Source organism: Erpetoichthys calabaricus, chromosome 17 (genome assembly GCF_900747795.2).
Source record: "Erpetoichthys calabaricus chromosome 17, fErpCal1.3, whole genome shotgun sequence".
Lineage (NCBI taxonomy): Eukaryota > Metazoa > Chordata > Cladistia > Polypteriformes > Polypteridae > Erpetoichthys > Erpetoichthys calabaricus.
In genome coordinates this window covers 19,904,598-19,922,394 of record NC_041410.2, presented here as the reverse complement: position 1 = coordinate 19,922,394, position 17,797 = coordinate 19,904,598, and the positions used below count along the sequence as shown (strand labels likewise).

The 17,797-nt window shown below is 38.5% G+C and overlaps 1 protein-coding gene across 1 annotated transcript in view; it reads right to left on the bottom strand.

The window, feature by feature from the left end:
* The window catches only part of lipca (lipase, hepatic a), a 53,085-nt gene that overhangs the window by 19,355 nt on the left and 15,933 nt on the right, over positions 1 to 17,797 (bottom strand). Inside the window, exons 4-7 of the mRNA XM_028823877.2 lie at positions 14,108 to 14,287; positions 9,966 to 10,083; positions 7,152 to 7,385; positions 3,292 to 3,534 (exon numbers count right to left, since the gene is read on the bottom strand). Of these exons, the coding sequence (XP_028679710.1) occupies positions 3,292 to 3,534; positions 7,152 to 7,385; positions 9,966 to 10,083; positions 14,108 to 14,287 (775 nt within the window). The remainder of the gene's footprint in view (positions 1 to 3,291; positions 3,535 to 7,151; positions 7,386 to 9,965; positions 10,084 to 14,107; positions 14,288 to 17,797) is intronic.

Sequence of the window (17,797 nt, the reverse complement as noted above, 5' to 3'; positions counted from 1 at the left end):
TAAAACAAAAGCCATAGGTCTGAGCAATCTTGTATGTGGCTGAATGTTTACCTTCCAGGAACCAAACGCAAAGAGCCAATGCACTAAAGTACCTTGCCTTTTTAACTCTCACAGAGGTCCACAGCTCAGACCTAATCTAATGTTAGACAATCTTAATTTTTAGCCTATTTCTCATTTACCTTTTCTGTCAAAAGTTCTTGAACCAACTCACTAATTACTTAACCTCTAATAAATTGATGAAACCGTTTCAGTCTAGGTTCAGGGCACAGCACAGCTGTGAAACTGTTCTATTTCAGGTAATTAATGATTTGCTTATGGCAGCAGAACCTTGACAAACCAGCATATTAATTTTGTTAGATCTTAGTGCAGCATTTGACACCGTTAGACATGACATTCTACTGTCCAGAATGGAGAACATGCTGGGTGTCCAATCTGACTGACAGGCAGGGGTTTGTTAGTCTTAGCAACAGCAGATCCAGCTCAGTGCCAGTCACACAAGGAGTTTCCTCAGGGCTCGGTCCTCTGCTCTTTTGTATCTTTATGTTTCCCCTTGGCCATATTATTTGTAGCTTTGGTCTGGGTTATCATTTTTATGCAGATGATACTCAACTCTATTTCAATGTTAAAAGCGAACCTTCATCAGAGCTTTCTCAGTTCACAACTTGCCTTAGTGCAGTTAAAACCTGGATGGAGCAGAACTCTTTAAAATTAAACTGCAACAAAACTGAACTCCTACAAATTGTCACTAAAGCGCAACTTAAGAAAACAAGCTCCTTCTCAGTCACTCATGATGGAGATCTCATCAGACCTTCTTTTAATGCAAGGAATCTTGGTATCACCTTTGATTCCTCTTTCTTATTCCACCCACATACACTACATTAAGACACTTCCTTACTTTCATCTCCATCCCATATGCTGTGTTCACTCATTCCTCTCTTGTTCTAATGCTGAGAAACTTGCCCATGCTTTTATCATATCCTGCACTGATTATCCCTACTGGCACCTGTCCCTTCCAAACAGCTCCAGCTGATTCAAAACTCTGCTGCAAGAGTCCTTACATGAACCAGCAACAACGAGCACATAACACCCATCCTGCTTCCTTTGTCTTACAGAATGGAATATAAAATTCTATTATTAACCTACAAAGCTTTAAATGGCCTTGTATCAGACCTTCTCCATCACTCTGCTCCTATTTGCCTACTAAGGTCCTCTGATTCTGGCAATCTTGCTGTGCCCCACATTAACCTGCACTCTATGGGTGACAGGGCCTTTAGCTGTATAGCACACAGACTTTGGTATTACCTCCCTAAATTAATTAAATCACCAGACTCAATTCATTCCTTTAAAAAGCAACTTAAACAATCACCTATTCAGGAAAGCTTTTAACTTAACCTGACATTCTGCCCCTTCTTTCAGTTTACCTCTCTGTCCATATTCTCAGGATAATTTGTGTGTGTGTGTGTAATATTACAAATGATGTTATTTGTTCAGTCTTTTCTTTTAGTATTGAATTTAGTATTTTAATCTGGTTTATTATTTTTATTCTATTTAATGCTTTGTATCTTCTGTATTTATCTGTTTAGTATTCTATGCAGGAATATTTATACCCAATGTTACACATACCCTGCTGTTTAAATAAGTGCCTTGAGCATGAGAATGGCGCTGTATAAATAAAATTTATTATTATTATTCTGTTATATTGCAATAAGGGCATCTAGCAAGAATGAAGCTGCTTATGTTGACCGTGAGAAGTGCCATTCCATTAATGCACAAGTCATCTGCATGATGCTACTGTACTTGATGACTGGCTTGCTGGTAAGGTAAACGGCCTGTACTGTTCATTATATCTGCAATCGTGTCATTACATGTACCATGTAATAGTGACTAACCACTCAGATGCTGGTTCCTGCTGCCTTTCCCTGACCCAAGAGGGCAGAGATTTATTAGTAATGCCATACATGACTTGGTATGCTCAGTTGTGGAGAAAAATCAGATACTCTTGAATGCAGGCGACAGCGTCTTGTTGTGTCAGGTGGGGAGGCTGATATACTAGCCAATGAAGTTCTGCAGCATCGTGACTGCACAGGTATGAGATTGATTAGCATGCTCCATATATGTTTGTTTCAAGGCAGCAACCAGGTGAAGTTTAAGGGGCATTCATGTATGCACATTTACAAGATGATTGTGATGTATAAAGGGTAAATTGTATAGAAATTTGTGTTTGCAAGGTTTAATAAATCAGATTTTTTTTATTTTGCTGTACACATGTTTTCATGCTCAAATCCACAAAACAGTTTATAAATGAGACTTCCAGGTATGATCCTGAATCTGTAGGTGAATTACTGAGCCATTGGGTTGGGGAAAATGTAGGCATTCTTGAGCGAGTCTTGAGATACAAACCTAGAACCCTTTAAAAAAAAAAAAAAAAAGATACATGGCAGGAACAACTCTTATTCCATAAGGAGAGAAAGCCTAATGCTCCAGGCACCATTTATTTTCTGTTTTCATTTGTAACAAATTCATAAGGATCTACAATGGCAAAACAAACCCAGTTTAATACAATTTTTCACAAAAGAATATGAAAAAGTTATTATATAAAGGCTAATTATTTTTGATTAACTGTTTGTGTTTGTATATGTGTGTGTATTTTAATCTAACCATCTACAGTATTTTCTCAGCCCACATCTTTAAGGGATGTAAAGTGCTAGTTCATTTCAGGGAACACTCATGCTTAACACCCACTGTCTACTTACATTGGACCAATTTAAAATGAGAATTAGATTACCTGGAGAGAACCCACACAGACACGAGGGACCATGTGCACCATCCATGGAGACTTAGCTACCCTGTGATCTGAAACTCATTCTCTTGGAGCTGAGAGGCAGTGCACTACTGTATTTTTATTCCATTTTTTTTTTATTTTTTGATTAGTTTCCTTTAGTCTGTACTTAGTAGGAAAATAAACTGAATTTAAATTGCTTTTAAATTCCCTGAGGAAAGCATGTCTGAAATCTTTCTGACGATATCTCTGATATATGACTCAGGATGTCTGTTACTTAGGTAATAGGCTGTGTATTTACATATTCTTTAAAAAAGACGAATAGCAGACTTCGGTTTGATTTGATTATATGATTAGTTCCATGCATCAGGTGAATGGAAACATGATCAGGAGGTGTAGAATCAATACAAGTAAATTAAAAGTGCATGCACATCTGTAGAAGCTTTATGTTAACAACTGAGTCATTCTGTTTAGATAAATTTAGTAGTGCAAGTTTTTTGTATGAATCTGACCTTTATATGGCATTCTGGAGCGAGTCTTCAGATATAGCCTCTTGCTTGCCCCAGTCCGAACCTTTTTGATGTTATAGCCCAATGTGTTGCAACGGTTCTTCCGGCAATCAAGACAGATTCCTTTATCAAAGGAGTTATTGTCATTGCACCAGTATGCAACACTCTGCTTGTCTTCATTCAGCAGGGAGTCGATAAACAGGTGTACAGACCTCTCATGAGCACACTTGACGCTTTGTTGAAAGCCTGTTATTATGATAAAAAATGGTTAAGTATTTAATATATATCTTATTAATCTGTACATAGTCCCTATCCCATGCACCCTCAAAAATAAACAAAAAAAAGTGTGAATGTATAACACTAATTCAGGACAGCCTTCCTATGGTGATGAAGAAGGAGGATAAGGAGTATTTTTACATTCATATGAGAATTAACTACAAACAAAAATGTTCAAAAGTGATCTCAATAGTCAGTTGTCTTTTTATTTGTACTGTCCTCAAAGTAGACAGCCTTAAGTGTATGTCCATTGTTCTCTATAGCTATAAATATTTTTGTATCCAGGGGTCCTCTAGTTAAAGACCCTGCCTAACAGGTCCCTGCATCTTGGATTAATTTCATAGCCCTGCTGCTCTATGTGTGGAGTTTGCACCTTGTCCTTTTGTCAGCTTTGGTTTTCCTTGAGTATTCATATTTCAACCACATCTCTGATATGCACATCTGGTTAAGTGGTAACTTTAAATTACTTGAGCATGACTGGTTGTGGGTATGTGCATGATCATGCTCTACATGAACTGGTATATCAATCAGTATTTGATCTTGTCTTGCTGCTAAGATATAATAGCTTACTACTTTATACGATATCGTATTGGAATAGGCATGTTCAGAAAAATTGATGAACAAAATGCGTGTGTTCTCCAGCAAATGTATATGTCCTGTACATTGTTCCCCTTATCAGTTTTAAGCAGGCTTAGTGCAGTGTTATGACTGTGGGAAAATGGAAGCAACCTTAGAAAGGACATCTGTTCATTTTGGGACACACTCATGCACATATCCATATTAACTTATATCAGGGAAATTCTGAGCTCCTAGTTGACATAATGTGTGTCTCTGTAATAAGGGCAAAACAGTGGAGGACTCCTTAAGAAAAAAGAAAAAAAAATCCATGGATGAAAAGGACATGCAACCTCCACATAAATAGTGACCAGGCTGGGATTAAAATTCAAAATTCTCTGGGGAAGTGACAGGCTGCAATGCTAACCACTGCAACACTCTGCCTCTTATACTGTATTATTGTAATTATTAATTTTCAAAGCTAATTAATAAGTAACAGTAAAAATAAATTTCCAGAAGCACCAACAGTACAGACTAGCCGGGCTGTGACTTACCCTAATGCATGAGGCCTGCAGATTAGACAGGAGAGTGCAGCAATTACAAAAATAAAGTTTTCAGTACTCTATGCAGACTTTTGACTCTTTCTGCTAGTCTGAATAAATACATTTACAAACAAATATACGATTCTAGAATACTTTAATTCCTGTCTGTACTGGATTTAATCTGCAAACCAGCATGTTGTTCTTGGCTTTGTTATTTTCTACTAATTTATAGTTGAGGCTGTCACAGGTGGCTGGGGGGGGGCGACCTGGCCGGGACATCCCGGAGGAGGGCTTACGCCTCCCCCAGACCACGTGGGGGCGACCGCCCTGGTGGCAATGGGAACCAAAGTACAGAGCTTTGATGCTCAACCCTGTAGGGGCCCGTGGTCACTGCCAGGGGGTGCCCCAATGCCTTTGGAGCCCTGGACCTCAGCACTTCCGCCACACCCGGAAGTGCTGGGGGAAAGAGGATCGGGGACACCCGCAGTGCTTCCGGGTGCGCAGCCAGCACTTCCTCCACACTGGGGAGTGCCGGCAGAAGATTGTCGGGAGGCACCTGGAGCACAGCTGGGTGATTATAAAAGGGGCCGCCTCCCTCCATTCGGGGGCTGGAGTCGGGAGAGAAGGAAGGAGAAGGTCTTGGAGGAGGCAAGGAGGCGGCCTGAAGGAAGAAGAGGCATTGTTGAAGGGCCTGGACTTTTGGGGACTTTGGGGTTAGAGTGTGCATTGTAAATATGGAGACTTATAATAAACGTGTGTTGGGTGATTTGAACGTGTCCACCTGTCTGTGTCCGGGTCATCTTCCACAAGGCATAAATTAAGCGTTCCACTTCTGCACTCTAACACTTTACAAGCACCTTCTACTATTAACTATTTGCTGGGATGGATCATGGGCTGTTTCAAAAGTAAACTATGGTTGTGCATAATATAAGTATTAATAAGAATCCAGACACTGTCCTAACAGCATAAGAAGCAAAGCAGAACCAACCAGTGATGTGATGCCAGTCCATTATGCTGGATATCTGTACACACTTGCTCTTATTGAAAAGTATACCTAGCTTACAGATCTTTGTATACAGGAAGAAACAGGACTACTCAAAACACAGGAAGAATGTGCTGGAACATTATAAACTATACAAATAAATAAAGATACATTAACAAAGTTGGAAAGATCAGTTGTGAAATGAGTCCCAACAGCCTTTTCAAATTTGGTAGTTAATAGAGAGTAATTCTGCAGTTTGCATGGCACTCTACTCAGTAGATTTTATAAATAGAAATTAATATAACTGTGAATTTTATTTTACCTAATCACTTCCATTTAGAATTTCCTCTAATGTGTTTTCCACTGCTTTTACGTATTCATTTGCATTTTTGCTAGACATCTGTTAGTTAAACCTACACTACAGTCTTCCCTTTTCACTGAACAATATCTAAAAACTGTTTGTTACATTTGTATACCTCTGTTATTTCACATAAGGACATAAGTATGCAACAGATCACATCTTGTCCTACTTTGCCTTTGGCTCTCTATATTGGGGTGCCCTCTGCTGGTGAAAACATACAATATCAATACTCACGTCTTTTTCAAATTATTGGATTCACTTACTCTTATTCCTTAAGATAAAATCTCTAAACAAACAACCCTTACTCTTTTAAAGTATCTTTCTGTAGACAACAAATCACTTTGCATATGCAGATCAATAGAATAAATGTTTATATTTTATAATATATACACACACACTCTGTACATATACATATTATATATATATATATATATATATATATATATATATATATATATATATATATATATATATACACGTAAGTCAGTATATGTGACTTACATATACGTAAGTCAGTATGTGTGTGTATATTGTATATTTAGAATTTTTTCATTTCAGTTAGAGCACAGTGAGTGAGTGACAGGTGTGCATTGAACAATCACCCCTGAGGTTTAGAAATCTAGTTCATGAAGTGGGAGATTACTGAGAGATCAACACTGAAGCAAATTTGTTGCAGGATAAGTAAATTAAACCAGTCTGTATGAATTTTACCTTACACACCAAGACACATTGCCAGCTCTATAAATCAGGCTAAGAGTACTTAATTCACTGAAGTGTTTTTTTTTTTTAATCTAAAGAAATTTACCAATCATAACACAGGGTAACATTTATTTTCATATTACTGCACAGAAAGTAATCACAAATAAAAAAACTTTGCGGGCATTGGGAGTGGCGATTGAACTAGCAAATGTGTGTATTACTGTTCAACTTCTTAATTTATTCTTTATTTTCCAAAGAGAATATCCTTTTTAATCACTGCTAATGCACCAATACCTTACTAAAGATACTTAATTTTCTAAGTTATTATGCACACCCCCTCCTTTTCTTTATAACCATATGACAACACACTTGATAAAAATAAAAAACAGTCTGAGATCCAGAGTCTATTATTCTAACCTGCTTGCCCCAAGCTGAATAATTTCCTTACCCAGTAGCCCGTACTGTGAGAGGTGTTCAAATACATCCTGTATGTGGCAGCCAGGCTGGAAAGTGCCTCCGTTCGGGTAAAAGTCATAATGGGCCACTGGCTGCTTTATTCCGACACTCAGGCCCATATGCTGTTGAGTGAATGTGTGAATAGCATCTACAAAGTTGGCATCATCAGGAGAGAGACGATCTGTGTAGGACATTCCCTCAAAGAGTGGACCAGCAGGGTCTAGACCTGGGAAGAAACAAAAACTTTAATCAAAGCTGCAATGTGACATGAAGGTCAAAAAGAGAAAAAGCACATCAATTCTATACCGTCAGTGGAAAGACTTTCCAGAATTAAATGTAACTCAAACTTGGCTCTGTCTCGTATTTCAACATGTTCAAGAATGTTTCTACTTCATGCATTTTACAGCCACCATTAATCAAGCAGCTGTCCTGAAATTCACAGTACATTCCTCTACCCCACCTACTTCTTGAATCTTAGTAGGATGTTCTCTGGACTAGTGGGCAACCTATCAAATACAGGGAGATTTCCCCACCTCTCAGTGAGAACTGGACTTAAAAATCAATTAATGTAAAAGGCTGGGAAGTATAAACTTATTATGCTGGTGGAGAATCTAATATCAAGAATATCACCAAAATGATTAGTTGTTAATAACCACGTTTGTGAAGCAAAACCATTTAATCCAATTCTCACAAAAAATGACAATTTGAAATCACCTTTCTTCTTAACCAGCAAGCCTGAGGATGTGGGAGGAAAAACCATGGAAACACAGGGGTATGTGTAATCTCCACATGAACAAAGACCGCATGTGTGAATCAAACACAGGCAGCAGGATCTCTGATATATCCACTACATCATCATACTGTCCAAATTCTGATTTTTACTTCTCTCACTTAGCATCCACACATTGTGAGTACATCTAAATTGAATTTAGTGTCTTGTTCACTTCTTAGGAAAGTTAAAAACATGGAGAACAACTGCCATTGTTTTTTGAGTCATTAATTAAAATGGAACATCTCATTGGATATGAGAACAAAACAGTATTTAACATGATTTTGCTTGTAGAATTGTTTACCAAAACAGGCATGTTGTGTCTGCCACACATCTATCTAGTTCTGATAAAAGGAAAATCGGACACAAGACAAAGACAACATATACTGTAAATGCAGTGATATCATGCATGAAAACTTGTCTTGCATAAGATAAACAAAATGATTTAGAGCAGTGGTGTCCAACTCCAGTCCTGGTGGGCCACAGTGGCTGCTGGTTTTCATTCTAACCCTTTTCCTAATCTGTGAGCAGTTTTCACTGCTAATTAACTCCTTTTCCCTTCATTTTCATAGCCCTGTTTTTAAGGATTCAGTCCTTTGAATTGATTTGTTTCTTCATTAAATGGCAGTCAAACAGAAATGAGATATGAAATGACCCAACAGATGACCAGCTAAATTGGAACATCAAACTCTAGCTGATTTCACTCCAACTAGTTTCTTAATGAGATGCCAGTTCTTGCTGTTAATTAAAGCTGTTATTGAATATCATGACTTATTGCTGCTCTCATTCTGCCACAGCAGACTATTGATTTTCTGTTTTTTCAAAGACCACCGTCAAGATGTTTTGGTGTCCTGAGCAAACCAACATGACTGAGACCTTCACCTTTCTTTATTTTCAGATGAGCTGGTCATGTGGTGGCTTGTTTTGTGTCTCATTATTGTTTGGCTGCTCGTTAAGGAAAAAGAAACAACAAAGGTGTCTGATTAATGTCAATGTTTAATTGATGTCGATTAAAACGAAGGCAAAACAAGTGAATCAGTGGCAAAAACGGCTCACTATTTAAGACGACAGTTAGAATGAAAACCTGCAGCCACTGTGGTCCACCAGGACCGCAGTTGGACGCCCCTGATTTAGAGGAATACTTTGAATGTCTGCTGTCAGGCATAAATTATACTTCTTCATACTGGTAAATCCATTCATTTACTGTTACTACTTAAATTTAAGACAGTTCAAATTTACTGAATATTCCCAAATTTTATAGTTCTTCTGATGCTGCTGCCCTTGTGTTCTGCTTGCTGTGCTTCCTTACTGGACTCAGACATGTTGATAGTGTGGCTTTATATGACATTGTAAGCCTTATTCCTGACAGAGGTGCTATGTAAGCAATTCTGACCATTTGTGTTACCATTTCATCAACAGTTTGGATTATCACATGTCATCTACACAAGCTGTGAGGTGCACTTTTAATGAAAGAATCTTAGAGGGCTGTGGGGAAACAATTATTATTGTTTTATTTGTATGATCTTCACAAAATTAAATTCCATGCAATAAAAATTGTTATGGAAATTATGTATAATAAACATGCAAATTCTATGATTGTTTTACTGTGTTTCTTCACTTGTTTTTATTTACAGAACTAAATAATGTAGCTTGCAATGTCACTTTTCTATTTCCATATTCTCCTTGCTATCCGAGACATTTGTTTCAGATGGGTAGTGATGGAGTTGACCATTATTTCCCTTAATTATTTTAAGCATTACATTATACAGTTTGTGAATTTTCCCTGTTAATTAGGATAAGTGCTCTGCTTTACATTTGGTTAACAAAAATCAAAACAAAAAGCTCTTATAACTGATGCAATGTTTATAAATCAAACTTTATTCTCCAATTTTAATCAAAAGACTGTGCAGTTGGCATACTGCAGTAGCATTATTTGATGAGACAGTTTAAAGAACTGACGTGCTTGTATTTACAGCTCAACATGCACCCTGTCATATTTTTCAAATGCCTAAAAGATGTTTACCAGTGTTACTCTACCTGTAATTCTTCCAATCTTCTTAGAGCTACTAATGTGGCTCCCGGCAAAACCTGAAACATGAGCCCCCAGACTGTAGCCGATCAGGTGGACCTTGTCTGTTGAAAACTGGTAGGATTCCTGAAATGAAACAATAACCCAGTTGTGTCTCAAAAATGACACATAATGGAAACCAACTTATTACACTTTTGTGAGCATTATACTGAACTGGTTAACAAAAGTAAAGCACATGATGGGATTTACTTAAAATTACAAAAAAATCTTTGATAGCGTCTCACACCAAAGATTACAGTAAGTTTGGAGCTAGAAACTATTACCAGTAGATGTAACCTACAAAATTGAATTTCAAATTGATCATATGGCAAGAGACAAATAGTACATGCAAGGGGTGAATGTTGTACAGTATACAGTGCATCTGGAAAGTATTCACAGCGCATCACTTTTTCCACATTTTGTTATGTTGCAGCCTTATTCCCAAAATGGATTAAATTCATTTTTTTCCTCAGAATTCTACACACAACACCCCATAATGACAACGTGAAAAAAGTTTACTTGAGATTTTTTGCAAATTTATTAAAAATAAAAAAATTGAGAAAGCACATGTACATAAGTATTCACAGCCTTTGCCATGAAGCTCAAAATTGAGCTCAGGTGCATCCTGTTTCTCCTGATCATCCTTGAGATGTTTCTGCAGCTTCATTGGAGTCCACCTGTGGTAAATTCAGTAGACTGGTCATGATTTGGAAAGGCACACTCCTGTCTATATAAGGTCCCACAGTTGACAGTTCATGTCAGAGCACAAACCAAGCATGAAGTCAAAGGAATTGTCTGTAGACCTCCGAGACAGGATTGTCTCGAGGCACAAATCTGGGGAAGGTTACAGAAAAATTTCTGCTGCTTTGAAGGTCCCAATGAGCACAGTGGCCTCCATCATCCGTAAGTGGAAGAAGTTCAAAACCACCAGGACTCTTCCTAGAGCTGGCCGGCCATCTAAACTGAGCGATCGGGGGAGTAGGGCCTTAGTCAGGGAGGTGACCAAGAACCCGATGGTCACTCTGTCAGAGCTCCAGAGGTCCTCTGTGGAGAGAGGAGAATCTTCCAGAAGGACAACCATCTCTGCAGCAATCCACCAATCAGGCCTGTATAGTATAGTGGCCAGACGGAAGCCACTCCTTAGTTAAAGGCACATGGCAGCCCGCATGGAGTTTGCCAAAAGGCACCTGAAGGACTCTCAGACCATGAGAAAGAAAATTCTCTGGTCTGATGAGACAAAGATTGATCTCTTTGGTGTGAATGCCAGGCGTCACGTCTGGAGGAAACCAGGCACCGCTCATCACCAGGCCAATACCATCCCTACAGTGAAGCATGGTGGTGGCAGCATCATGTTGTGGGGATGTTTTTCAGCGGCAGGGACTGGGAGACTAGTCAGGATAAAGGGAAAGATGACTGCAGCAATGTACAGAGACATCCTGGATGAAAACCTGCTCCAGAGCGCTCTTGACCTCAGACTGGGGCGACGGTTCATCTTTCAGCAGGACAACGACCCTAAGCACACAGCCAAGATATCAAAGGAGTGGCTTCAGGACAACTCTATGAATGTCCTTGATTGGCCCAGCCAGAGCCCAGACTTGAATCTGATTGAACATCTCTGTAGAGATCTTAAAATGGCTGCGCACCGACGCTTCTCATCCAACCTGATGGAGCTTGAGAGTTGCTGCAAAGAGTAATGGGTGAAACTGGCCAAGGATAGGTGTGCCAAGCTTGTGGCATCATATTCAAAAAGACTTGAGGCTGGAATTGCTGCCAAAGGTGCATCGACAAAGTATTGAGCAAAGGCTGTGAATACTTATGTACATGTGATCTCAATTTTTTTATTTTTAATAAATTTGCAAAAACCTCAAGTAAACTTTTTCACGTTGTCATTATGGGGTGTTGTGTGTAGAATTCTGAGGAAAAAAATTAATTTAATCCATTTTGGAATAAGGCTGTAACATAACAAAATGTGGAAAAAGTGATGCGCTGTGAATACTTTCCGGATGCACTGTATGCAGTGAAGTCATCAGTAAGGTTCCTCAGATGTCTGTCCTTGGACCTTTAGATTTTCTAATTTATATTAATATCAAGAGTTCTGGTAGTGTTGGTAGGCTTCTGACATTTGCAGGGATAGCAGATACTGAGAAGAGAGCAAAAAATTATTCAAAATGACCTGGACAATCTTCAAAACTGGGCAAAACCATGGATAATGAAGTTTATTGTACAAAAGAAGAAAGTAGTACACATAGAACATTAATTATGAATACAAGATGGGAGACACTGTCTTATGGGAAGCTTTTCACTGCCTGGCTTGTGGGGTACATTTTTCTGTACAGTGACCACAATTTTACACAACAATTCAGATGATTTTTTTCCCCAGAGGAATGCAGTGTTCGTGCACTGTGACCTGTTGAGCACATGTTCCTTCTTAGATATACAGTAGGCCCCTGCGATTTGTACAACTGTCTTTCTTAAGGGGGGGTTGTGTGACGATGCAGGTTCTGCTTCACGCTCTCATGCAGCTTCAGGGAGCTCTGAACCTGACACTTTATGTAATGTTACCGATGAGCTCGGCAGTGACGCACAACAAATGGAACAAGGGGATGGTATAAAAGTGCAAAGTGCTTTTATTATAAACAACAAAACAAGAACAAAGTGTCCATCCAAATAAATAAATCGTGCAGTGTATCACAGTCCCTTCAATAAATAAATAATCCCATAAAAACAAGTGCTGAGTGGAGGTTAAAACACAATAGAAAAACTCTTTAAAAAACCAATGACTGGAAGCAGTCCTTTACAACAACACAAATCCCAGTGTCTTCATTTACCTGGCGGCTCACCTGCTTCTTCCATCTGGGCCCCGCGACAGGAGAGTTGCCCATCCTGCAGATGACCTTCTTCCTCATACGACTGATCTGGAGGCTTCCCAATTCCTGGCTTTGTTTGCGCTATCCAAACCGAGACTTAGGTTCCCCAAAGGCCAGGACGTTCACAATGGGGAATCCCTCACCCAAGCCTCGCAACTCCCACTGCCTTCTTGGCCTTACGCCGTCCTTCATCACCGGTCACTCCAGCTCCTTAGTCGCTCCAGCTGAGCGAACACTTCCTTCTGCCCCACTGAGTGTCAGCCAAACACACCTGCTAGGGTGCACTGTCCAGTTGCCTGCAAGCCTTCGCTCGCTTGCTCACTTGCGCGCTCTCTCTCTCTCTCAACCTCCGGCTCTTTTCTTGCATTCGATCTTTCCTCCCCTCCTAACCGCCTCGCGCTTCTATTTATGACAGGGACGTGATTCACCTGTGGCAATCAGCGGCTCCCAGGAACAATCATGGATGCGGATGACTCCTCACCTGTGCACTTAAGTTAGACTCGCCCGCACCGCAAATCACCCCAGGAACCACTTCAGCTACACACCACCACGCCCCCTCGCTAAGCCGCGAATGTGGTGATTATTTATTTAAAACTGGCCCTTTTAACATGAGCTGTGGACCCACTATACCACAGGTTGTCACTTGTAACTCTTTTTACTTGTATCACTCCCATCAAGTTTCACAGGTACAGAATATTATTATGTAGCATAATAAGCTATAATTAAGTCTAGTGAGAGCAGCATAGTTAAGATGGTTTTGGCGAGTTGGGGGAAGAATCCTACATGGCACTGTCAAAGGGAGGGAGGATCAATTGCCATAAAAAAAAACATGTAGTGTACTAACATCATTTGGCCATGATGATCTGCACCATGATACGTGGGGCTGCATTTCATTTTAGTGAATATATGCTATTTTCCAATAACTGCTTTGAAACTGTTTTTATAATGCAATATAATCCTAAATCAAGAAGGAAAATTGAGGGAATGAGTGTGGTATATTTCCACATTCCAATTGTTTTGCAAAATTTCTGTCAAACTTTCATTGTTGCCATTTAAGATGTAAAACTGGATAAAACCATGCTTTTTCTGCATGCTAAAGCCATTTATCAAAAATTCAATCTTAATTTAGTGAATTAATAAAGATGGATAGATAAATGGATGGGCTAACTAAATCACAGATCCTGTCTGATGCCCCATCCTTAAATCTAGGATTACCCCTCTATAAGTAGAGCCGGTTTCCATACCTGCAGCCACTCCAGCATATCTGCGATCTCTTGGCCCACGAGTCGTGTATTCTGCACCGCAATTGGATAATGTTCATGAGCCAGTGACAGCCAGTCAGCAATAACTACATTGATGTCCTTCATCTTTGTCTTCAGTGCAGCTGCCAGCTTCATCACCCAGCTCTCTAGCATCCCATCCACCTGAAACAAAAACAGCAGTTTTACATTGTAGCATTGTGAGTTCATCTCACTTGGCGTGACAAGGGTATTAAGGGTTATTAATTTCATTAAAAGTATAGCAAGATACATGGGTGGTGAGTAGGCTAAACCCTAGGTTTTGTGAATAGTGCTCAACTAAAATCTTACATAGGAAAATCAGTATTAAGCACTAGGCAAATTTTGACTCTGGACTCTAAACATTACTGAATATATTTTTCTTATCTAGTAAAACGGTGTTAAAATATTACAACTCTCAATTGATCACCATTTAGGAAAATGGCATTAGCCTTCAAACAAAGGCTTTGAGGCTCTTCATGACTGGGCTACGATTTACAACAGGGGTCCTCAATAACAGTTCTGGAGTGGCTGCAGGTTTCTGTTCCTGCCAGTTTCATAATTAGAAGCTAGGCCTTGCAAATAATAAAACTTGGTATTTAATTACATGGCTTTTTAGTGCTTTAATTTTTCCAAGACAAATCTTTATCACATTGTAGATGTTATACTTTGAGAACATTATCCATGTTTTGTGGTCTGAAACAGATTTGTACCTTTTGGTCCTTCCCTTCTCCCTCATTTATTTCAAAGTATTTTATTAACACAGGTTCTTCATGATGCATGAGCACAGGTTGAAATGACAGCATGTTAGCTGAAGAGCTGGTAGTTTCTTTGTCATTTGCACCTCATTATTAACTGATGGCTGGTTAAAAAACAGGCAACAATTAAAAGCAATTAAAACTAAAACTGGCAATTAAGGGTTTTGAATCATAACAAGAAAGTTAACTAAAACTAAGCCCAAAAACATATTTCTTTAGTAGTAAATAAACAGGTTCTAATTAAGAAATTGGTTAAAGGGAAAACCTGCCACCACTGTTGCCGTCCAGGGTGTAATTCAGTAGCACTGGTCTACATTTCAGTATCTTTCATTTTGGTTGAAATTCATGGCATACTGGTGAACCCTGGCATGCCCCCTTTAATGTACTATGCTATTCACTTGATATTTGGCTCTTTGGTCTTGTTCCTGAATTAATTTGGTTTCTGGTTTAAGCCAATGTTTTCATAGTTTAGTAAACTGTCCCCATATACTGAAACCCCAAAGGTGTAGGTATACAGGACAATATTAAATTTATCTTTAAAAACAGAATGGTTGCATCTGGCCTCCTACTGTTTAAATGGTCTGTCATTAAAGTCTCACATATGCACAAAAACTGTAAGTACAGAGACTTGTCCAAAGAATACATACAGTGAATGAATATGGAATACTAGCTGGATAGTGACTCCATAAGTGTGGAGTATCTGGTGTCCACTCAGATTGAGGACAACACCTCATTAGTACATATTTAAAATAAAGCAAGAGCATATTTAAAATAAAGCAGCACCGAAAACAAAAATGACACACAGAACATTCTCTGGCATGGAAAAAAGGGACAAATCAAGTGAAGTGTGTTTATACAGAATTAGAGGCACCTTTACATTTTCTAATCCTATGTCTTCCCTGTCAGGATTATATTGACAGTAGAAGCTTCTTTGGGCTTTTATCATTCTACTGTCATTTGTGTCAAAGAGTCTGGTACAGCGGTCTGTCTTCTCTTCTTGAACTCATCACATTTGCTGTTTCTCTTGCAATTTGCCTTTGTATTTCATTGCAGAGTGACAACCTGCTAGTCAACCTGATGGAAGAACAGAGCAGCATCCCAGTAAATTGGGTGTGCATGATGAATCCTTTATCGTGGCCTTTTAATGCATGATGTCAGTGGAATCTTCCTTCTCCAGGCACAGCAGGCTTATTCTTCCTGCACAACACTTGAATCCCGGGCTTTAGGGAAGCAAGACCATTAAAATGTATAAGGTAGGAAACACGGAGATGTGAGTCTTACAACTCCACAATTTATGGTCATAACCCTGACAACCGGACCCCAAGCCTTTTAGCACAGCCAGCTCCTTGCATTGTATATCAAAATTCAAAGTGAGTGAACTCACCTGAGAAGAAATGTGATTTGCCAGCAAATATCAAAAGAAACTTCTAAGCTTTAAGCAGTATAAGCACCTTAGGTCACTTCTTATCCCCAAAAAGAGTCAAAGAAGACTCCCATTCACAGGCTTCATTACTAATTAATCTCCTGCTTCATGAGGTCATCCGTACAACTCGGATAAAAGACTTCAAAGCATTTAAAAAAAACAATCAGTAATAGTATAAAACACAAAACTACAGATGCATCAAGATTTAAAACTTTCACAGAATACCCGATCATCTGCTTTCTATAGTTTGAGTGAAGCCATTTTATTTGAAAATTCTAACAGTCTGATGTCTTTTAATTTTATAATTCCCTGAAGACATTTGCACCTTCATTTTCAGTATATAGATAAATAATTCTGGCATTATTTCATGTCTGTTAGTTTGAGCATTATGTTAGTATAAGCACTACCTTAGAGTGTTACTCTTTATACAGTTAATGTTTATGTTTTATATAAGCATTATATATACACATTACATTTAAATAATTATAAACACATTATGAAACAGGTGATTATGTAATGTAAAACTGATACACCTGTCAGTGTGCTGTTTCTTGCCACCTGATAAACACTTGCAGTGGACAGCTATGCCAACTTTACTCATTGTTGGAATTTGTACTGCATTACTGAATAATTTAAACTTTTGAATGTTCCATTATTTACTGGGTGTTTCAACACTGAAATATCATTTAGTAGATTTTTTTCGCACTTAATGTTTGTGATATAATCCTATTGACCTTATTTGGATTCATTTCAAATTTTTTGTTTAATTTTATATTAAATACTGCGCATTCTCTCTTTGACACACAATAGTTAAGTACTTTCAGCCAACAAATAATTCTGCAGAAATGTGTCAAGAAACACCTGTGGGGCTCCTTTATACCTATAACAGTACACCTTTCTGATGCATCTCTGTGACTGCTCTTTTTCACTTTAAACAAGTTAGAAGATTTTCTTTATGGTAATTCTGGTATGTATATGAGTGGGCCGTTGTTGTTTGTTATGTTTACTAATTTATGTACAATGTATGTGTACAGTGCTTTTGCTAAAAGCATCCCCCCTTGGGATAAATAAAGTGCTGTTTATCTACAGTATCTACATATTTGGTTTGGGTAGATCTTAATTCACAGTGTTATAATACTGTTTGTACTATGAAGATTAAAAAATGTAAGGCGTGTTTCAAAGCTGACATAATTTTAAAACTAATCATTTCAATCCTAATAAACCATGCAAGTCTCTTCCGAGCATTTTTGGGGAAGGGTGTCTGTCTTTGACAACTGCTATGTTGGTATGCTTAATTTCAGCCTCACATTTGGCACCCGTTTCTTTTATCTGGTTTGCATTAATGTTAGAAAGTTGTATTGCATTGTTGAAACTTTTGAAGATAACAAGGTTTACTCCAAGATTCAAAGATGTTGTAAAATCTGATAATTCTTTCTCTTAAATGTTAATAGTTGATACAAACTTTCACAGAAACCT